The sequence below is a fragment of the Grampus griseus genome (genome assembly GCF_964374135.1).
Source record: "Grampus griseus genome assembly, chromosome: 17".
Taxonomy (NCBI): domain Eukaryota; kingdom Metazoa; phylum Chordata; class Mammalia; order Artiodactyla; family Delphinidae; genus Grampus; species Grampus griseus.
Window position 1 is genome coordinate 69,243,124 of NC_139011.1, and position 24,499 is coordinate 69,267,622.

General features: G+C 40.4%; 1 protein-coding gene across 4 annotated transcripts in view; it reads right to left on the reverse strand.

Annotated features, from left to right (window-relative positions):
- Positions 1–24,499, reverse strand: part of LOC309835394 (serine/threonine-protein kinase Sgk3) — a 110,825-nt gene that overhangs the window by 34,502 nt on the left and 51,824 nt on the right. For 2 of the 4 annotated variants that reach the window (XM_082674838.1, XM_082674836.1), the window contains exons 1-4: positions 15,131–15,395; positions 10,021–10,104; positions 6,770–6,842; positions 1,733–1,808 (exon numbers count right to left, since the gene is read on the reverse strand). In XM_082674838.1, the coding sequence (XP_082530964.1) occupies positions 1,733–1,808; positions 6,770–6,842; positions 10,021–10,104; positions 15,131–15,208 (311 nt within the window). In that variant the 5' untranslated portion in view covers positions 15,209–15,395. Of the gene's footprint in view, positions 1–1,732; positions 1,809–6,769; positions 6,843–10,020; positions 10,105–15,130; positions 15,396–16,694; positions 16,750–24,499 lie in introns of those variants that run through there. The other 2 variants (XM_082674837.1, XM_082674839.1) reach the window with 2 other exon arrangements.

Below are 24,499 nucleotides of genomic sequence, written 5' to 3' on the forward strand. Positions count from 1 at the left end.
CCAGTAATATGCCAATTCGAAGTAATCTCAAGTGCATATAAAAAGAGTTAAACATTAGAAGGGTAGATCTAAGCTGAAGATAACATAGAATTTGTCCTAGGGAAAAGACATAATGTTTAAAAATAATTATACAAAGAGCCAAGTAATAACAGGCTCTCTGCTAAGGAACACACCAGACACAGGAACCCTGAGTTCAAGGATCCTGCCCAATTCTGTGCTCCTCCACCACCTGCTGGGGGCTCTGAGTGGAAAGTAGGCTGCTCCCCTTTGCGGGGGCTGATCCCAGAGCTACAGCAGGTGCTGGACCTCCCCGTGACCCTCGTCCTATCTGTGAGCATCAGGGGAAATGAAACCCAGAGCACTGGGCAGAAGACCTTGGTCACAGGAAGTCCAGCTCCAGTATTTTACTAATTTAGTAAATTAAATTAAGTTAAAAAAGGTCAGAGCACCTGCTCAGAAGATAGAAGCCCTCTATAAACTATAAAGAACTATAAAATGGTAATAATCGTTCTGAGGACAATTGCTAAAAACATAGTCCTTCAATGTTGTGATTCTGAAAAGACTGTTAAAAGGTGCCATGACTGCATCAATGTCCACAGGCAGCCTTTACATCTACCCAGACAGGTGAGCTGCAGAAACGTTCCCCAGATATTCTCCTTGGTTCTCTTTATTCTTCTTAGAATGTTAATACTTTATACATACTAAACAATATAAGTAACATACATGCACATAACAAATCACAATAAACATAATGAACACCAATGAACCAATTACCAGACTTAAAATGAAAATACATCTCAAACCACGGATCTACCTATACCTTCTAGGTATTTCTGATATGACCCACCCTTCTGCCTTCACAGGAGCTGCTGGCCTACCAGACACACATAGGGCTGGGAAAGTGCCCTCGTGTTAAGTGGCTGCCTGGAAGGTTGTGCTGAGAAGGCCTGAAGGCCTTGTCTGGGATGAGAGAACGCTGACCCAGGTCGCACAAGAAGTGGTAGCAAGTGTGCCTGGCCCTCGCCAACTCCTTCAGCTTCATCTCCTTTCTGTAAACTTACTCTGTGTTCCAGTCGTCGTGAAATGTTAATACGTGAGCATGCTGAACAATTGCAGGCTCTTTGTAGACTCTGTTACAAGCACTGCTCCCTTGGCCTAGAATGCTCTCCCTAGCTTTCTTCTTGAAAGACTGCACATCCTTTAAGTTCCAGGAAGCCTTCCTTGACACCCACCCACCCCAAGAAGAGTTGGCCACGTTTTTCTCTGTTGTCTTCCAGACTTTTTTCATAAAACTTTCTTTGCTTTAATTGCTTGTTTCTACACCTGTTTCTCCCACGTACCTGGAAGCCTATGCCTCTGGAAGGTAAGGATAACACTAATTTCTCTTTTTATTCCCAATGCACACAGAGGTACATACGAAATGCTTTCTCAATGCACGAATAAATATAACATCAAATAATTAGCAAAATGTTTTAACTGTGCAAATTCCTTTCAAGTTTAATCTACAAAAAAAATACAAGTACAATAGGAAGAAAGAAAATAACTAGGGCCTTGAGTTGATGGAGAGAAAAGAAGATTAAGAATACCAGAGGAAAAATTCTTGAGGAAGATTTCACAAAAATATACAGCACAATAATATTCCACAGAATGTATAAAACCTGGATCAGTAGCTTATTCAATAGTCTTAGGTTGGGTTTCAGTGCCTCCTTAGAACACAATGAAAATTACTTACTGGTTGTAAAGTTCTGGATGCCTAACTAAGTTCTGAATGAATTCATTCAGTCCCGCTCTTCTCTGTTTAATAAAATCTGTTAGGAGAGACAATACTATTATGATTATTTATATCAGACTGTAATTATCATCAATACAGTTATACAAGAATAGACAAGCACAAGATAGTGAATTTTGATTAAGAAGTTATTTCTTAATTCATGTTTCTTGATATACAATAAGGAATACTTACAAATATATATTTCTTAAATCTGTAAATACAATTATTATAAAATTAAAATAAAGCAGGTAGGACTTCCCTGGTGGCATAGTGGTTAAGAATCCTCCTGCCAATTCAGGGGACATGGGTTCGAGCCCTGGTCCGGGAAGATCCCACATGCCACGGGGCAACTAAGCCCGTGCGCCACAACTACTGAGCTTGCACTCTAGAGCCCGCGAGCCACAACTACTGAGCCCGTGTGCCACAGCTACTGAAGCCTGTGCACACAGAGCCCGTGCTCTGCAACAAGAGAAGCCACCGCAATGAGAAGCCCGTGAACCGCAACAAAGAGTAGCCCTGGCTCACCGCAACTACGCGCGCAGCAACGAAGACCCAACGTAGCCAAAAATAAGTAAATAAATTTATTAAAAATAAATAAATAAATAAAATAAAGCAGGTAACATATTCCCCAAAAGAAAATGCTCCAAAAAAATGCCTATTTTAGGTTCTAAACAGACTCACTACAAAACGTGGAGACACTTTGCTTTGTCCAACTCCTCGTGTACTACCAGGTAATAAGAATTAACACTATGACACTGGTGGCTGAAAAATCATGCTAACTTAAAAACAAACGAAATCAAGAAATACTGAAATTCTTGCAACTGGAAATTGTGATTAACTGGTTGAGTATTACCAAAACTCTGCTGCTAAAAATAGGTTTTTATTTTGTATAAATCGATTTCTCTTCAAATAGCAGAATTTAAAATTGAGAAATAAAAGTGATTTTCTATGTAAGTCATTGAAGGCTAGCATCATGCCTGTAAAAATTTTTTTCTAACTTTAGCCCTTAACACAGTGTCTTGGAATGTACTTAACTGATGTTTGTGAATGAATAAAAAAAATACCAAACAAAATGATTACACATTCTAGCATTCACAGTCTCCAAATTTCATATGCCCCATCCCTTATTTAACTCAACTGTTTTGTTACTTTGTAATTTTATTTTTCAGTAGTAAAGACAATCTTGTTTTGTTTTTAAAACTACCAAAAAATGTAATTTATATATTGATTCCAAGATCCTATCAGCAAAACGTTTGATATTAAACTATTTAGAATATAGAAGTATAGCTAATTCTGTGTATACTCTACAGAAAGATCCTTAAATTCAAAATGAAATTTTAACTTAGAAAAGTATAGGCAGAAATAACCCTTAAAATCTGCCTCAAGTATGTAAAACTTATCTTACAGAGGTTGGTAACCACCAACATAAAGTGGAAAAAAAAAGAGAAGAAAATGACACGCATGGACTTAGAAGCTGCAGCATAAGAACTCAGAAAGATGTATGGAAAAACTCTATATGGTAGCTGTCAAACACGGGGTTAAATTAAAAGGACAATTTCTTTCTTCATGCTCTAACTGTCCCATCTTTGGCCAGTGAAAGCCCCATCAATTGGGCCCCTGTGTCCTTTTGATAAAACCTCAGTATTCTTGTATAGCTTCTTTGCTTTCAGGCCAAGATATCCTAGGACCATCTTGTACATTTCTTGCCCAGCACCTGGAACTGCCATGGAAGTGTGGTTCCTTTAAGGGGGAAATGGTATTTAGAGATTACAACCTGGATGCTAAGGGTGTTTGCTGCTACTTATTTGTTATTGTTTTCAGGCATTTCCAGTGGAGAGCACTGGGAAATATGTATTGTTTTAGAAAGAGAAAAATAAATCATGATTTCATACTGTATTCCCAAGTTTAAAATTACAGGAATTTTTACTTAAAATCTTTGATTTTATATTTGTATCTCTTTCCTCTTCTGCTTAAAATTTTGGTTCTCATGACATTAACATAATTACAAAATAACTCTATATTATCAATGAGACTATTGAATGCAGGATAAAATTTCTTTGTACGCTTTTTTTTTTGCCATGAGGAATATAAAGCTGAGTTTCCATGTTTTAAAGTCATTTAAAGTAATTATTCTCCATGTGTTTCACCACCAATCAGAATACAGTTATATTTTTTCCTTGTTTATTTTCAGTTGTTAGAGACTTCAATATTGTTGCATTTGTTTTTGTTTTTAAATTGTTTAAAATATGCAAAGCTGTGCACAAGATTCATCCAGGGAGGTCTAACATCCACCTCTGTTGTCTCCAGTTGGCCTCTCCCTCCTTAAGGTCATCAGTTTTTAGTTTTTGATTTATTCTTCCATTATTTCCTTTTGAATCTTCACATCCTTTCCTACACAAAAAATATACACTGTCCACATCTACACCTTGTTTTTTCCACTTAACCAGGTATTCTGGAGATCACTCCACAGTAATGCACAATGAGTTTTTCGTTCCTTTTTACAGCTGTACCATATTCCAATACTGGAAGGATGTTTCAGTTGTTTCCAGTTTTTGCTATGAAAAACAGCATCACAATAAACAGTCTCGTACATACATACATCATTTCCGATGCAGTTTATCTTTAGAATAGATTCCTAGAAATGTGATTTCTTGGTCAAAGGGAAATGTATATATAGTTTTGCTAAATATTACCAAATTTCATAAGGTTTGTATTCCCACCAGCAAAATATGAGAATGTCTGTTTAGCCAAAGCCTAATAAAATGAACATCCTACCAATCTTTGGTTTGTTGAGTATGACTTAGATTTGATCTCCCCAATGAAAGGCTTTCCAAAAATCTATAACATATAGGCTACTTCACTGTTGCCAAGTCATATACCACATGCTCAGGATTGATTTCAAAATGTTCTTCAATAAAAATCAATTTTTAGTATCAAATAATTAATCTACCAAACATAAATACCACAGGGCACTGTCTGGTATTTTGCCTTGAACCATGAAGTAGCAATGCTGCAGGTCTTTATCTCTTTGCCTCCTTCCCTGGATAAAATGATTCTGATTTTAGGGTTTAACTAAGGGCTCCACAGAACTCTAACCCAAGTTCAAGCCTCATGTTAATCACTAACATGTAGTTTGAATCCTCTTAAATGTCTGTCACTTCAAATTAATTAATTCTCTCATTCACCCAGGCCTGACACTTCAGTTATCTCTGATTCTCTTCTCTATATGTCTCCTTTACCTAAGCAATCACCAAGATTTCTTACAGATTTTTCATTAAAAGATTTCTTACACATGGCTCAATTTTTAGCCCCATTTCCACCTGAGTTGCAGCTCTCATCACCTAATTTGAGGACTACTGGAATATTCCCTTAACCAGACTCCCAGTCTCTATCTCGTGTTCCCTCTGCTGTGCCTACTATACATTATACACTGTTGGTTTCACATCATGTTGCCACTTCGCTCAAATATCTCTAAGGCCCCCATGTTGCCCTCACGATGTTTTTCAACCTATGCTCCACAGACATACTTCACTGCTGCACCAACAAAGCAGCTCCGTTTTTATTTGTTCTACACATTACATTTTTCTGCATCAGATTTCACTAGGAAAAAAGTGTTCTACAGCTAATAACAAAACAAGAGAACAAGAATACAAAAGCCACTGGCCGATAGAATCAGTCCATGGAATGTGTAACTGGCTTTGCTGTGCCAACTCAATCGTCTCTTTATTAATGGATTCATGTATTCAAGTAACATTTATTGAGAATCTAATATTTATTAGGCACTATAATTAAATAAAAAAGATACAGTATCTACCTTCATAAAATCTACAGCCCGATGAGACAAACTGGCAATAATAATAAAGTGTGCTAAATTCTCCCAAGAGAATAAAAGTCTACATAAAATAGGGGAAGTGAAAAAGAACAGGGGAAACGAGAAGCCTCTCCATCCTGAGGTTCAGAAAGTGTAAAAGAATAAAGAGTCTCCAGCTGAGAGGGTTACAGGGGATTCCAGCACCCTCGCGGGGCGGGGGGGGGGGGGGAACTCAGTTTTAATTACAGCAAGAACGTGAAAGAAATAAGAAGACAGAGGATAAAGGAGCTTGTTCATCGCGGGCAGAACTGCACAAGGTATAGTGAAAAGGTCTGGGAGGAAAAGGAATGGTATAAGGTTAGGTGGTAGAGAGGAAGCAAGATAAGCCATTTGAGAGCTCCTACATAAGGAATCACAGGTCTGATGGGTTACAAGGTTACAAGCAAATTAGTTTAGGAGGTAAGATGGTGGGGAGGGAGGAAACTCGATAGCATGTCAGGATCCACCTGTGGCATAAACAGATGACTTTACAGCATAGAATTTCTGGTGGATAGAGACTTCTATCTCTCTATAGGTCGCCATTTGTGTACTGGGTTAATTTCTTCTAGATTCTAGTTAAAAAAAAAAAAAAAAGTTTGAAGTTGAGGCTTCAGACATATATACAGCCTCCAGATTTCTGAGATCCTATGTGTCATCAGGCTCCCCAAGGGGGAACAACAGGACATTTTCTTGGTACCCCATTCAGAGGCCTGCAGGGTGCCGTGTACAGAGTACACATTTAGTAAATGTTTCATGGTTAGAAAAGTACTGCCCGTTATCCTTAATAATCAATAGATTTATCTGAAGCCAGACTGCTTGAATTTAACTTCCAAATCTGACTTTTACTAGCTGTAGGCGACCCTGGGCAAATCAGTCAACCTGTGCCTCAGTTTCCTTACCTATAAAATAGTGATGATAATAATACCCACCTCAAAGGGTTGTTGTGAGGACTGAATGAATTAAAACATATAAAGTGTTTAAAAACAACGGCTGGTACACAGTAAGCACCTTCCTGAGGCATTAATTTCATAGAGCATGAGATCCATTAGCTTTGTAACGTTATACTACTATACACTGCAATGAATATGTTAACTACTTTTTCAAACTTCAACCATCACTTATGGCTGGTCTATGAAGTTATTGCTTACCTGGATCAAAATTATCACCAAATATTCTCTTGGCAGGAATCTTCAGGGCCATAGCAGGAAATTGTTTCCTTAACTAGAATTGAAAACATAACATTACATGAACTTAATTTTATAGGTCTTCCAGGTATACATGTACCAAAACAAAATACAATCTGATTTTCAAAAAAATCCGCCATAAGACATACCTTTAAGTATATCATGATCAAATGTACAATATTAAATTGTACCAATAAAATACCATTAGTCTGACTAATCTCATTTTGTCCCAATAAAACACTTAGTATCTTTGTGACCTGCAATAAGTTACTTAACATCTCTGAGCTTCAGTTTTCTTGTTGGAAAATGGGGATAATCTTTGCACTTACCTTAGTGATTTGTTGTGAGGCTTAAAGAAAATCATCTATGTTAAGTGCTTAGACTAGAACCTGGAGTATAGGTTTTGAATACGTTACTCACTGTTTTGTTACCTCAGGAGATGTGATGTTTGTGTTCTCTCTAAGTGAACACACTGACAATTGTTTTCTGAGAAAGCTGATGAATTTTGCTTTCAATACCCTCTGCTCTAGCCTTCCTCCTATTAATAATTGTTTCTCAGATTTGCTTATCCCCAGAGAAAGAAAAACTTCGTCCTGAAGAAATTAAATTTGGGCAGTAAAGCCATAAAAATGGGTAAATGCTTATTTTTACTGTAAGCTTGATGTCAAAAAACCACACATACACAGTCTTACCAATCCTTGCATTCCTCTAGTAAATTTAGATGTTTTAGAAACAACAACCAAACATACACTATGTATACACAAACACACACACATTATATATATACCTCCACTGACAGGAAATACAAATAGGAGAATGTATTAATCACTCTATACCATGAGCATGCTCTCAGCAAAATTCAGAATGAAAAATCTGCAGACAAATGACCCTGTTTCTTTCAACAAAAAATTGTAAAAAAAAAAAAAAGGAAAGAGAGGTGGAGGGGAAAACAGTGATTAAAAGACAGGTCATAAAATCAACTATATTTCAACAAAATATTTTTTAAAAAGTTAAACAAAAAAATAAACTTATAACAATGTTAAAAAAAAGACACTTCAGGGCTTCCCTGGTGGCGCAGTGGTTGAGAGTCTGCCTGCTGATGCAGGGGACACAGGTTCGTGCCCCGGTCCGGGAAGATCCCACATGCCGTGGAGCGGCTGGGCCCATGAGCCATGGCCGCTGAGCCTGCACGTCCGGAGCCTGTGCTCCGCAATGGGAGAGGCCACAACAGTGAGAGGCCCGCGTACCAAAAAAACAAAACAAAACAAAACAAAATACACTTCATAGACTTATCAACCAGTTTATATGACATTAAGTATTTGACATTAAGGCATTATTGTTAATTATTTTTAGATGTGATAATGATATTGTATGTATATTTTTTAAAGAATCTTTATCTTTTTAAAGATGTATACAGAAATATTTATAAATGGAAAGACATGATGTCTGGAAATTTGCTTCATAATTCAGTGGGCTGGCTAGGGACAGAGATGAAACAAGAATGGCCGTGTACGGTAATTGCTGGAGATGGATGGCACATTACATTATCTTCTCTATTTATACTAGTCTCTCTACTTCTGTATGTGTTCAACAAGCTTTTAATAAAAAGCTTCCAAATGTAAACTACAGTCATAAATACACATTTAAACTGACAGTTAACATTTTACAGATTGGAAATTTCACTTTTTTCTTTATTCTAAAAGGAGCATAGGGAAAGAATTTGTGTTTTCAAACTTGGAGAAATCCAGTCCAAGTTTAACTTCACTTCTGTAGTTTCAAAGAACACAACTGATACCATTCCCCTGTTTTTTTCTTAGCGCCTCACCACAAAAGGCAGAATTGGAAGGAGTTACATAAGAAGAGAGGAAGACACAGAAAATGGGAAAATAAGAAAAAGATGAAAAAAGGAAGAGAAATACAGGAAAAATGAGGGAGATGGATGGTAAAGACTCAACTAACATTAGGGAAAATTTTCTGCAAAAAGCTTAACATGGGTTGCTTGATGGAAAGAGAATTAAAGTGATCATATGGGAGGAGTGCCCCCAATAAACTTTCCTACTTTACCTTTATAACTAAAGATACTCAAATATTAACACCTAACTTTCATGACTTAAGGAAACACAGGAAGTTGTGCAGCTAGACAACATTTGATTCATTCTGGCCCATTTAGGAAGTAATTTACCTCTTAACTGAGATATGCTTACCTTCCCCCATATTTAAAATATTTTACAAATGATAACCCATAGACATATATCCATCTAACACTATTTTTAAAATCAAGAGACAGGGATAAGAAAACTGAAAAAGTTAACTTTTAAAATATGAAACAGTTTTTTCTGGAGGATGCCTAATAATCTACTATTTTAAAAATAACAACATGAGGAGATTGCTATTTATTGTTAGAGCAGAAGAAATTTAAATTTGTGATTTGAGGCCCAACTGCTTTTTTTTCTTAACTGAAGCAAAGCTTGGAACCCAGAGCTGTCTCAATAACCTGGGGTCTCTAATGACCAACAAAGGCAGTGTCCTCTGGCCTCCTACGTATGCATAACCTTAAAGGCAATGCTCTCCACAAACACTGGTCCCTGTGTAAGATCTGGCCTGATGTGTTAAAATGACCATGGTGCTCTAGCTTCCTATGGTAGAAACTGTAACTGTAAACACTGGATGAAAAATAATATCTGAACTATGAATATATAAAACAGGTTTTAGTTATTTAAATAACTAATGATCTCAGGTAACTGTCAGGCTTTTGAAAGTCAATATTCATTTCAGCTGTGTTAGCTACTTAAACTCTGGAACCTTAGACTAATTTCTAACAGAGAATGAAACCATGGAAGGTAGGTAGGCTTATGACAGACTTTCAGACCTAAACCTTATAGTTGGGCAATTTAACCACAAAGAGCATGATAATTAACAATTATTAGAAAGGTAGGTAGAAAGGATTTATTTCTAATCTCCTATGACACTGAAATGTATTTTAAGCTGTATATTTAGTTTTCATATCTTCAATAGTTTATCTGAAACTTCTCAACAGTCCTCTCTCCACCCTTTTGGGTAAGAATTCCAAAGTCAGGATGTTTTGAAGAACCCCTTACCCTTTTCTGCTTATCTGATATATGTAAGTATTATTTAATTATCAAATAAATCTCATTTTCCAGTTTTCTCAGGTGTTTTGTTTTAAATAAAAATCTTGTAGACTGACTGTTACTTACAGTGTTGTAAAGCTTATCGAACTCCGCATATCTTCTGAAGACAAACCACTCACTCCTGCCCACTGAAACCAGAACTTTATAAACCTGTGGAAAGAAAAAATAACAATAAAATTTGATCACACAAAAAAAGCACATTAGCTATTTACATATGCAAATAACCTGCTTTCATACTCATGAATCTGATATTAGACATTACTATTTATATGTGATTCTCCAAGATACAGAAGTATACCAACTGAAACTTATTTTATCTTGTTGAAAAGTGTTTTATTTTTAAAATGTTATGAAATATTTCCATAGTTTTCAGAGAATAACACAATGAATACCCATGTACTCATTATTTAGATACTCTGAATTCTGACATTTGGCCATTCTTGTTTCAGATTTTCTTCCCTCAAAATAAAACATTATAGTTTCAACGGATGCCATTCTGCTCTCTTCTTCCCCAGCAGTAACCACTACCACGAAATGATAAAGTATTTTCAAAAGGAATGCCTGGAACACAGTAAACACTAAATTATTAGTTCTCTTCCTTTCAGGGCATCTTTTACACAGTATTTTTCAAACTAAGAATTTATCCTCAGATTTCCTACTACCATCTTAACCTGTGTTTAATATTTTCATATATACATAATTTCACATAACCACAGTCAACAACCCTATGAGGAAATAAGCAGAATAAATATTACAACCCCCATTACAGATGAGGAAATGATGGCCCCCCAAAGTTAAGTAACTTGCCCAAGTCCACAGACTTGTGAGACTAAAATCTAAATCTTCTAACCCTCCATGCACTAGAACAAGTATCAAATCAACAGTTATAATACAGAATTAACTCTCATAATTCGTCCCACAGATACTCTCAGAATATAATTCAACATACCAATGTACAGAAAACAATTTGGAACCCCAAAGATCTTTTATAATTTCTAAAGAGAAAAATAACAAGGATCCAGGTATATGAGGAAAGGTTCACTGATGTATGGCTTGGGTTATCAATCTCACTATTTTACAGTGAAGATTAGGGGAAAGAGATATTTACAATACAATTGTCCACAGTCTGTTAGATAACAGAGTAAACCAGGTTTATTTTAGAAGACGGGCATACAAATATGTATAAACTATCCTTTCCCACAAAAGACTGCAAAGCTACACTCACCAGTTCATAGATAGATAATACTGTGAAGAAAGATCTCCCTGATACTGCATATGATTATAATGTAGGAATTCTGCAGTATTGTTGAAGATATGGTCACATTAACAGGCCCCTAGTACGAGGGGCCCCAGAACGTAAAGCCATATCCCCCTGTGAGAAAGGGATCAGGTCTCACCTGGAAAGTGAAGCAAAGTCATTGTATCAGTTACCTGGATAAGTGATGAATCACTTAAGCAGAGAGAAAAAGAGCATCCAGGCACCCTATGTGAGCTACAGGAGTAAGAGGATTTTCTGGTGTTAACTAAGAGGACATCAAATTGTCCTAAAGGAAGCTACTGGGTGTAAGATATCAGAATCGTTTATAAGATGACACTGCTCCCATGGGAGAGAGTGCAGAAGTAGAGGAAAAAGAACCTAGTCTGGGTGCTGACAAAAGTTGAGCCATGTTTTTAGGAGGAGACTACAGATTTATCTCCTACAGCATTCAGGATCAGATAGGCCTGGAAGCAGGCCTGCTACCGAAGGATCAGATACTTAGGTTTATATGATTACGAGATTCTTGAACAAACAGCACTGTTTGTGCTGACTTCCCAGTGGGATAAGTTGGCTTCCCATAGATACTCAAGTACAGCCAAGATGAGAACCCAAACCTAGGTTCCAGGCCAAAGCAGTTCTGCTGCAACTCTATTTACAGGAGCTTAAGATAAAGCCCTGTGAAGTTATTAATTGGCAGGATGATTTATGAACAAGGGCTTATTAAGTTCTAATAAAGTACCAACAGGCAAAAACAAAACCTCTTCAAATTTTAAAAAACACTCTCATTTGCAAAAATGCACAAAATTTCACAGAAACAGTACAATAATAACAGTACAATAAATCTTATTAAGTTTTTTAAAAATATATTGCCTGTCTTGCCCCACCAGAATGTAAGTTCTTTGAGAGCAAGGGCTGTATCATTCTTGCTACCCACTGTATTCCCAGTGCCTAGAACAGCCCTGGCATAAGACAAGAAACTCAAGGACAATTTGTTGAGTGGATAAATGAAAGTATAATTTAGACTTGGTTTAAGTCAAGACATCCTAGAACACAGTGCATTTCTCTGTAAAGTCGTTTAAAAGACACACGAAAACTAGAGTATAAAATTATTATTGAGGGGCTTCCCTGGTGGTGCAGTGGTTGAGAGTCCGCCTGCCGATGCAGGGGACACGGGTTCGTGCCCCGGTCCAGGAGGATCCCTCGTGCCGCGGAGCCGCTGGGCCCGTGAGCCATGGCCACTGGGCCTGCGTGTCCAGAGCCTGTGCTCCGCAACAGGAGAGGCCACAGTGGTGAGAGGCCTGCGTACCGCAAAAAATATATATATATATATTATTGAATAGTTAACGCAGTGTCTATTTTTGTTCCCCAATAATACACAGACATGCTGAAGCTGGACAGAGTCTGTGCTGGGTGGGGTCAGGTCTATCTGTGTTGAGTAGAACCAAGTTTCCTGAGGACCGGGGACTGTACTGCAGTGATCAGCAACTAACATGTGAACTTAATCCTACTTTTCATTCAACTTCAATTCAACAAATACTGTTCTAGGTATTGGTGAAACAATAGTGAGGGAAGTTCTTGCTTCAAAGAACAAATTAAGGGAAGCACACATAAATAAACCCAAAGTATGTCAGGTGGTGATAACTGCTATTAAAAAACTACACAGGGTAAGCAGGACAGAGTGTGAAAGGGGCAGAGTGTGAAGATGCTGTTTTATATAGGGTGGTCAGAAAAACCCTCTCTAACAACAAGGCAACATCTGAGCATCTGAAGGAAGGAAGTGAACAAGGGGATGTGGATAGAGCCTTGGAGAACTCAGGGGACACCTCTGGGGACAGCCGGTAAGAGTGACACTACAGGCCTCCTCGACCTTTTCACAGAAGACGTGGAAACACCTCTACCACGAAAAACAAAAGGACACCTGAGATAACCCATCGCCTGTATTTGCTATGTATGAACTTCCATCAAACTTGGCAGGAGGTTATGCCCTTGAAGGAGAGAATGGTCCAAAGGTAAAAGTAAGGAGAGGGAAGGAAGGAAAACTTCACACACTCCACTATCTTATGCTAAGTATACCGACCTCTTGTTTACCATCAATATGATGTTTCTAAAACTGGCTTATACGAATGTGGAAGAAATGCTGAAGATATTGCTGCAACATCTGAGGAGAGGCAAATGGCCAGACACACACTGCAATCTCTCTGCTCTGGGCTTCTATGCAGGGTGTGGAGGTATGCTTATTAAGGAAGGGAGAACAGAAGACAGAAGGGCTGTTTCCAGCTCCTTGTCTGAGGCTCTGGGAGAAAACCACCAGTGGGGGGCCCCACCCCACCTAGTTAAGAAGGCAGAGTGGGGTGGTCCAAGGGTTTAGTTTAACTCCTCAGCTTTCCTCAACTCCCATGTGACATGGACCTGAGCTGAAAGTCACTTGTCATGGCACTCAGCTGGCAGGGGCCGGGTGACCCCCTGGTCAGAGACCAGGGTAGACCACCTGAGTCAAGAGAAGGTGGAGGGCACGCAGAGCTTCAGTGGGGTCTACAGCCATCACGAGCGAAGGGGAAGCTGAGTCAGCAGTCAATCACCACGACCCTTGCCAAGCCAACAAAGGGCAGATCACAAATCAGTTCATCAACTGCAGATGCCAGCAGTGGATGCCAACAAAATGCCCAGGACTGGCAGATCAACCACAGCTGGATGTCTGCCAGACCAGTCACTCTACACCTGGAATGGCAAAGATCTAAACGATGACAAGAATGCCAAGGCTTCAGCAGGCTACCATGAGGTCAGTCATCAACTGAACAAACACTGTGAAAGGGGACACCTCTCCTGCCACAAACCATGATGCCAAGTTGGAGAAGGAGTGTGTGTTCAAATAAGAGAAAGAGAGCACAATGAAGACAGGCTGGGCATTTTTACTTAAAAGAACTGCTTAGGGCTTCCCTGGTGGTGCAGTGGTTGAGAGTCTGCCTGCTGATGCAGGGGACACAGGTTCGTGCCCCGGTCCGGGAAGATCCCACATGCCGTGGAGCGGCTGGGCCCGTGAGCCATGGCTGCTGAGCCTGCGCGTCCGGAGCCTGTGCTCCGCAGCGGGAGAGGCCACAACAGTGAGAGGCCCACGTACCGCAAAAAAAAAAAACTGCTTAAATTTTAGCTCAAACTGTTGAACAGAATTGGGTTAAATGAATTTCTTCACACTGCTCAGTGGGTGGGGCCTTACAAGGAAGGCCAGATCAGTTACAGACACGATAAATGACATTTTTTTCAGGGAGAGGAGGACAGCAGATCTCTGTATATACTAACAAGACTACTGGAACTAAATACAATACGTTTCATTACACTAATTAGAAAAGTGACTATTCTCCAAATAGCAGTCACTGATACACTGACTCAGCCAAATATTCATTGTGCTTATTCTTTATAAAGTCCTACAGTAGATACCATGGTGATAAAAAGTAAAATTAGAAATGGACTTTACCTTTATGGTGAAAAAATGAGTTAGACTACTCCTTTAAAAATATTTTTAAAATGGAGATAGAAAATGACAAATGTCTTAAGAAAGATACTGTGGAAATTTCAAGACAGTGGTTCTTCACATGGGATCAATGACTTTTGGAGGCCATTGACCCCCTGAGATGTGATGTGTCACAGAACCACACGTATGCACATTTTCTGGTGAGATGGTCTATCAGACAGTTTCACAAGTTTCTCCAAAGGGAGAGGTAAACAGGCAAAACTCTGCACTAAAAAAGGAAATTGTATTCCATTATAGTACACAGAGAAGACTGTGGAGGATATATCATTTGAAAGATAAGTAAAATCTGCAAAGTCTGGGGAGGCCATTCTAGGTTAAGGAAGAACAGCAGAATTGGAAATATTCTCTACGTTCCATTTTGTTCCATATGCTTTACATTACATACTTACAGTAAACCTCTTCTTTTTCTCTCTGTGTTCATCAGAGCTGGGAATGCTTACACTTGGACAGCTTTCCTTGTAGTCCATGGTATAATCCCTTTGAGTTTACTGCCTCAAAAGGACACCAAAAAGTGAGTCCGAAGAAATAGTCAGCAGAGGACAAACACAATTAGCTAATCCAAAACATAAAACCTCTTGAGGTAATGTTCAAATTCCATCATGCAACCTTAACCAACAGAAAAAAAAAAAAAATTAGCAAAATGATTTTAAAATACCGTGATTTGCCATTCCTTGCTCACAGAACCCATTTTATGCTTATTCTGCCAGGAATTTACCTTTGATCAAAAGTCTCAGCCCAGGTGAGAAACACAGTTTCTGTTATGTCCCTGTCAATAGCTAAGTCACAATCAAACATTTACATCCCATCTACCTTCTTTTCTACTAAGAAACTCCGGGAGTTTATACACCATGGCTCATATGGACTAAGGGCTAAAAGGACTCTCAACTAAAAGGACTCTAGTTTGATGGATTTAAGAGCAGGGTTTTTCAAAGGATGGTTTTCAAGCTTCTAGCATCAAGATGAACAGGTGAAGTTTGCTTCAGATTAGGAACCTGTATGGTAAGCTAATTATTTACCCCCCATTTTACAAGTGAGGCAACTGTCACACAGACAGGTTAAATGATTTGAAGCCAAGCTGTCTGGCTCCAGGGTCCTGACTCTTACCCACTGTGCTAGGCTGCATTTTAACAACTATGGATAACTCTTAGGCACTGGACCCCTGGTCAGAGATATTACAGTAGATCTTCATACAAAACAAATACAATTATGCTAATATTATCATCCCACCCACGGACAAAGGGCTCAAGATGTCACAATGATGTCACCTTTGCTACACACAGTAGCCCCCAGTCTCCACTGACACCAAATAATACTTTTTAAAGGGTTAGTCTGCCAGGTTCCCTCGGTGATTAATTTCAGGAAGTCACTGTGACTGATCTAACAGTTGCAAATAAATTATATTCAAGTAACGATTTCAAATATCCATCAGCAGACATCAAATAACCAGGTATAATGAAATTTAATTGATTACAAAGGTGGTTCCTTTGAGATGATTCAAAGCCTACTTTGTTGGATTTGCTGCTGGAAATGCAGTCAGGAAGGATTTATATGCAGTTAAATTAGTTGTTAGAAAACATGGTCCCCTCCTAAGCTTAGGGTGCAGCATTTGTTACAAGTTAGAATACCCTAAAACCTCAGAAGAGTAGCTTCCCCCCCACCTCCACTAGACCAGGGCACCATCTTGACAAGAGCCTTGTCCTCCAGGCACAGTGCTCTTCTGCTAAGCAATCAGAGCAAGTGGAACCACAGCTCTTCAAAGGCAGGTGAGCCCTGTCCAGGAGCCCCAGGACCCACACCAGCGCATTCTGCTCCATCTGCAGCAGACATGATGAGAGAGTGAAGGTTATGGTGCTACACTAGCCACACCTGTCCCTTGAGAATGTGTATCCAGGGGGTGGTAGGGCCTGCTGGTACTACATTTACGTACGCGCTCGAAAGCCTACTGTGCCTTACCGTGCGTGGTCCGGAGGAGCAGAACTAAAGGAGAACATCACGCCTCAGGTCTTCCCTATGGAACGGACATTAAGATATGACATTAAGTGGCATCAGGAACAGACGACGGAGAAAGACCTGAGGGGGAAGGATAAGTTGTCCACACAAGGTGCCCAGGGGACATCTCAGCCTACGTGGACAGCAGGTGGTTAAATGTAGAGCCCAGCACTCAAGGGGCACACTCAAATCTGGGCCAGAAATACCAGTCTGGCAAGAGTGCTAAATGGTCCCCATTTGCCCTTCCAGATCCAACACCACGCTTCTCCCCCCGCCATGGCCCAGAAGGCGGGCCTCTGTGGATCTCACACTGAGGCAGCCTGCCTCCTGCCCTTGCCCTCTGTCTTCTGGTTGGGTTCATCCAATGCGAGGCACTAGCAGGAGATGGAAGGGTAGGACGTATTTAGTTCTCCTCCTCCCTTTCTAACAGGCAGCGGTTTCTCCACCCAAGGCCACAGTCCCCACCAGGTGACCTCTCTCCCACAGCTACAGTTAAAGGCCTGGGAGTAGTACGGCTTCCAAACACTGTTAGAAGGGGTGCTTCACCACGCCCTGCTGCTGCTGCTTCTGTCACCTCTGCCCACAACAGCTTAGTAAATAGTCCCTTTGTTCGAGTCCCTTCAATTACTCAAGTGTGTCACGAATGACGTGGTAACTGCTACCAAGAATGACCCCAGGACACAGACCCTCAAAAATGGGATGCATGTTTGATGCATCCTGATAACCTTCCTATAGAGGGAGGGGAGGGGAAACTGATAATCTGGCACATAGTGATACCAAGATCACTCAAATTCCCTGTCCCAGGATGAAGTAAAGGTGGTGAGCAAGGTGCTGTAAGTCCAAGTAGATGATGAAAATGTTGATTTCAAAGATTGTGACATGGGCTGCGGCTGCTTCTGATGGTCTTTGAGAATGTGCACCAAGCAAACGACAAATTCAAAGTTATGAACTCCCAAACAGATGAGTGGAAAATCTACGGCTGTTATAAAGGAGTCCTTTTTTTCTAACAGCTGCTAATCTGACAGGGCTAAGGATCAAGCCACAGTCTGATGATAAGGGCTGCAGAACCAATTAAACATGCAACCCTGCAAAGTCAAATGATCCTAAATCATGGATGCAGCACTGGGGCAGATACAAATGAGGCTAAGAATGTTGAACTCCACATTCCGCTGAACATGTCTGCTGAAAGCAGCAATTTACAGCCCTCTGAGAAGACGCAGCCTCCTAACCCACCCCCCATAAAACCCTTTCAAGTAGTTTCACAAGGGGATGCCACTTCTCTTCACCACCTACTCCCACTAACCCCTCATGGCCTCCTAATGGGAATTAGGTGCCAAAAGAGCCCCGAAAAAAGTTCAAAGCCTACTGAGAGGAGCCTAACATTCACAGGATGTTAGACCAAGGAGGACTGAGTGTAAGATTGCTGTGGCCCTACACACAGCCACAGATGTATCCCACCAAGCTTTCTCCAGACCTTACCTAAGAGGTACCAGCAGCCATTCACAAGGGTGACTGTCCACTGGGGAAAGACAAATGTGTAGTCTTTCCAAGGGTTACCGGACACGAGCTCTGAACTGACACTAATCCCAGGAGACCTAAAACGTGGTCCACCAGTCAGAGCACCCATCTCACTCCAGCGAGGAGGTGAGAGATAAAGTCAACCCTGGTGTCTCATGGTGGGTCCAAGGGGAGCACAGGCCCATCCTGTGGTTATTTCCCTAGTCCTAGAATTTTAGTGGAAATAGACATACTTAGTAACTGGCCAAATCCCTGCATTGATTCCCTGTTCTGTCATAAAAGCCATTAGGGAAGACAGGGCCATGAAGAAGCCCTTGGAACTCTCCCCCGTTTCCCCACAAAGAAAGCAAACCAATAACTATACCCCATCCCTGGAGAAGCTCACAAACCAGTACCATCATCAAACATTTGAAGGATGCAGGGGCGTTGGTTCCTATTACATCCCCGTTTGGCATGCCTGTTTACCTAGACCAAAGGCAAAAGACCTTAGAGCATGACTACGGATCACTACAAATTTAACCAGATGGTGATGCCAATCACGCCTGCAATTCCAGATGGGATATTTTTGCTGGAGAAAATAAGCATAACCCCTGACATCTGGTAAGCAGCTACTGACCTGGCAGAGGGTAAGGGGAACGTAAAATAAGTACTAGAAAAAAAAAGGAATGATTACCAACTTGAGCCAAAAGATTAGCTACAGACGCAGAGACTACAGCAGCTTTGTTTCAGTTTTTTTCTGTTACATTACACAAAGAACACTAGCAGTGCCTCCATGGGGGAGCACGCATGAACTGGCTGCAGTGACTAGAGGACCTTCCGTTTCCCCTGAGTTAGGAACAGGAGCCTTACGCCCAAAGGGTGAGTGAGTACTAACGGACAGAAAGAGGAAGTCTGCACTGGATATTCTCTATTTTCCTTTTCAGATCCATCTCCACCCTGCTCCACACCCCAGGGCACCAACCTCTAAAGCCTGCACCCCACAGGCTCCCTTGCCCTCTAGCTGCTGGTTGATTTCATCCAGAGAGGCACTGGCAGGACATGGGGTGGAAAGAAAGGGATCAGGAAACAGAATTCCTCACTCTGCTCCCTCCTGGGTAGGCTGCTGCTTGGCACTTGCTGCGTTCCTCTCTGTAAGGCCAAAGCTTCTGTCAGGAGATCCTTTCTCCTTTCTCCTATGACTACAAATTGTACAGATGTACAGTTCTCTACCTCGGGTCCTTGGACACGTTTAAATTATCTGAGCCTCAGTTTCCTAATCTAGGAAGTGAAGCTAGCAACACTTCATATGGTTGTTTTAAGGATTCGAGATGAGTGTAAAAAACCCAGCACTGCACAGGCAGTCAATAAACTGAATCAAATACATTAACAACTTGTTTCAAATTTGTTTTTATTCCTTCATTCAACAAACACTTATTAAAGCTTTCACTATGCATTAAGCAACAGAAAAACAAAGATAAAATTCTGCTTGCAAGGAACTTACCTAATGCGGTTGAATGATAAGCAATATAGAACCTTCAATAGTTGGCTAAGTATGATTTTAGATGTATGCATGGTACACTCTGAGAGCACAGAAAAGGGACACAGATGCAGACTGTCATGTATCCTCAGTCTTGCTAAAAATAAAGCCAAGCAGGTATGGGAGCAGAAGTTTGAAAGATATCACACTTGTTTGCCTCAATTTTCTCTGGAAAAACGAGCTAAAGTCATAGGTTGGAAATGAATATATTGCTGTGAAGAAAAACGTAGAAAGATTAAATCACTTGCCCTAGCTAGTATCCAGCAAATAGGCAATAGAGCTAGGGTTCAAATCAAATCTGTTCAACTCCAAAATCTATATGTATTAGTTTGCTATTCCACATTGTCTCTCCTTAAGAAAGATTTTCCTTTTCTTCAAACTAAATCAAACTGGCAACCTAACAATATTTAACATTGAGTGGCTAAGCAAGATTATAAACCAGACTGTGCTTTACTTGTATCAATCTGATTGCTCCTCACAACAGCCCCACTGAGAGGAAACCCAGCAGAAAATGAAGCATAAAAAGATGAAGTAGGGCTTCCCTGGTGGCACAGTGGTTGAGAGTCCACCTGCCGATGCAGGGGACATGGGTTCGTGCCCCGGTCCGGGAAGATCCCACATGCCGCGGAGCGGCTAGGCCCGTGAGCCATGGCCGCTGAGCCTGCGCGTCGGGAGCCTGTGCTCCGCAATGGGAGAGGCCGCAGCGGTGAGAGGCCCGCGTACCGAAAAAAAAAAGATGAAGTAACCCACCCCAGGTAGTGGAGTCAGGATTTGAACCAGCAGTGGTCTGACTTTACGACCTTTACCCATTATACCACACTGCCTCTCCAACATATATATGCTCTAAAGAGTCCTCTGGAAAGCAATGAAGAAGGTTCATAGATGTTATTTTTAAGTGGTCAGAAGTAAAATTTTGAAAAAGCAACCCTATTACTGTAAATTTAAGGTATATTTATTCTGTAAAACTGAAGCAATTAAAATTCTGCAAAATCATCCAGTGGCCAGGCAGCCCAATAAAACAGAATGAGAAGAGGACTGATATAAGAATCCCACACTAAGAAAGAACAGAACAAAAAGCTGTGTTCACGTGGGAATAAAAGTTGGGACTTTTGGGCAGGTTAATAGGTATGCAGGGCTTTTCAAAGAGGAACCAGAAAAGAATCTGCCTTCACTCTGCTGGAGAGTCACAAGATAATCTTGTACATTGGTTCCCAGGAGCAGCTGGCTTGCCTAGGGGTAGATCACATGGCTCTAAGGAGACGTAGTTCAGATACTAACCCAGAAAGGAAGAGCTAACCTTAACATCCAGCTAATGAAATAACTCAGACAAGCCCAACATAACAAAAAGAAGTGGGTCAGATGAGGATAGAACTTTCAGAAGCCAGCTGGATCTTAGGAGTGAGAGTGCTTGGCAAAGATAATGTAACAGCTAGTAAATATTGTATTTATAGTGGTTCTCAACAGGGGAACATTTGGCAATGTCCAGAGACATTTTTGGTTGTCACAGCTTGGGCGGCTGCTAGTAGCTACATGTCAAGGATCATGCTAAGCATCCTACAATGCACAGGACAATCCCTACAACAGAAAATGACCTGGCTCAAAACGTCAGTACTGCTGAGGCTGAGAAACTAACATTTACTGAGTACTAACACCAGGCATCGTTTTATGTAACACATCACTTACTCCTCACAGAAGTGTCATTATTCCCATTTTACAGATGAAGAAACCTAGGCTATCAGCTCCACATCCTCACACAGCTTTGGGTGGCAGCACTGTGAAGTGAACATGGCTCTGACCCAAGAGCCCAGTGTGAACATGCTGCCTCTCAATTTCCTATGGTACTGCTGCATACACCCCATTCTTCTAAATCACCTCTGGAGAAACAAACTGATGGGAAGGGAGCACCAAGTGTCCATTAGCAACTGGGTTATAGAAAGAGACACGCATAGGAAAAGCAGCTTTCAACTCGGCCACCAGGAGGGGTCAGTGCAGCACAGAGTGTCAGGAGTGCTGCTGAAGACATCACCCATCAACATCTAACCAACAGCTTAGTACAGAGCACGCTGGGGTGGGGTGGGGGGTCCCATCACAAGGACGATCAAGGGCTAAATTATGAAATAAAGACAATACAAAAAGGGATGCTACCACAGGACTTTTTAAAGCATTAATAGATTTATATTTTTAATTTGGGGCCTGTAAAAAGTAGAAATATGAAAAAAAAGATGAAATTTCATGATAGAAAACTGTCCAAATTCATGTTATATTAAAATTTTTTTGATAAATATTGATTAAAATAGATGGATATTAGTTAAGGATTTCTTTTTTTTTAAAGAATTTTCCCCTTCATTACCATGCCCATCTTCTTGTCCCTTGTATGCAATTATTGTCCTGGATTTTGTCCATCTTTGTTTCAGACAGCCAAAAAAAAAAAAATGTTCATAAGAAAGTCAAAAGATTCTTCTGCTTTTCCCTCTAAAATATAAGCAGAGACATTCTTAACTCCATTTCCTTCACAATCATGAAGACTGTTTGGTACTGACTAGTGGACTCTACCCAAATTACAAGGTAGATACTTTTATAATTATCAGTATCCACTCAACTAATATGGCAGAGAAGGGTCAGTGATTCATACCAAAGCACAAAGGGAAATTAAGAACAATCTTGTTCCAAAAGGAAGGCGCAGGCCTAGAAGAGCTACAGATTTTCTTCATCCAGGGGGACAGCACTGGATGCTGTGTGTTTGGAAACAAGGATCCAAAGGAGGGAGCCGACAGAGACAGTCGAGGAAGAGACAAAAGAAAATCTGTGCACAGGCTTTGGGCATGGCATGGGGACTGGTATGAGAAATGGGAGATGGGGACTGACCCAGAGAATAAGAAAAAGAATTGGGGGTGGGATGAGGGCAGGAATTATTACCTAGGAGGGTACAGGTCAAGCAGATAGGTTTCATTTTAAACTATATTAAAAGCACCTTCCCAGGACACTCTTACCCCAAGCTAACTGGTTACTTTATTGAAAGTTTACTGTAACAGTATATAATCTGTATCTGTTTATTTCCCCTTCACAGAATACCAGCTCCAAATATATCTGAAATGTTTCAAGAGAAACAAAGCACATCTTTGTCACATCTGTAAATTAAGTTCATTGCAGAAGAGGTGAAAATTCTAACAGGATCTGCCAATGGAAGATACATAGTAACCTTCCCACACATATCACATGATGAATCCGTTACAACTTTTCCTGTTTTCCTTCCTTACTCCTATATCCTTTCTCTAATTCCCACCCCACCCCCTCTTTGATTTCTCTCTCATTCTGTATTCACAAAGCAGTCCTAGTTTTTCGTAGGTTTATTGTATCTCTTACTTGAGACATCTTTTATTTATCCTAATTCTCGATAAAGAAAAGTGATATAAGAATCAGAAATAAAATCTGTGCAAAATATCCAATGAGGAGGCACAATACAGAATAATCTGCACCCAACAATTTGATAGGACTGTTCCAGAATCGGGACAAAAGTTATGTGAGTCTGTTGGTTTTCTGAAACTGGCTGCATTTTATTAAAGACATCTGAGGAAGGGACTGAGTGAGGAGGTGGAAGTAACTGCTGACAGTCCGTTGTTCTCCAATACTAAAATCTAAACTGCCAGGAGAAACAGGAAGGCCTGAAACTTACCGCAACTAACATGCCCCTCTGCTGGTTCCAGAACAACAGGGCAAGGGTGTAACTGCAGCAGCAATGCTCTGCTCTACTCTCCTTGGCCTCCCAAGGCCACCATCTTGGGTTCCCCATCACCAGAACACCTGCCCTACTTCCAGCTTCCCAAGCTTTCCCACTGAGAGGCACACTACCACATAGAACACTTCCAAGGATGACTCCCTGGGGGACTGTGATCACTGGCAGAGAGATGGGGGGATGGTTGACTACACGAGGCAAAAGAAAAGTGAAGGGGGGATTCACATGGAACCACCAGTGGCAAAATACTGCAGGCCACAGGAAGCCTAGGGTAAAGCTGCTTCTGACTGGGGAGGTTGGGAGAATTCAGATTGAGGAGGTATCAAAAAACCCAAAAAACAAAAACCTAACTAAAAAAAAAACCCCACAAAAAAAACAATCACCATCACATCTCACAGTCTCTTGGGAGCACCTCCAACCTGGGATCTCTGCTCTGTTCTAACCCCCTTCCAATCCATTCTTCCCACAGCAGACAGAGTGATTTTTTAAAATCACTGTAAATCTGATAATTTCACACCTTTGCTTAAGCTCTTTCCAGAATCACCAATTTCTCCCCCTTTACTAGATCAATTCATTACTATACATACTAATATGCTAAAATATCTTAATAAAATTCTCCCTAAAAATACAGATTGATTTATTTAACAGATACTTACACAGTGCTTACCATGTACTACAGATATGTAATTAGTCTATGCCCCAACTTTCATTATTTACATGAATGATCCTATCTGATAACACCCTTAACGAAGGCGTTTTATAAACAAGGAAAACTCAGGGTAAACACAGGTGTATAACAGGGTGATATGGATACTTTACTTCAAAGCAAATATTTGCTTTCAAGATTCTGCTTCTGACAGTAAAACTTCACTGGTTAGCACATTAGAAGAAATTTCCCAAAGGACAAAATTTACAACCAATTACAAATTCAAATTATCATACACTTTAAGTATAAGCTGTAGTATGTTAGCTTTAAATCCTGACCTACGTTAGCTGTTGTCA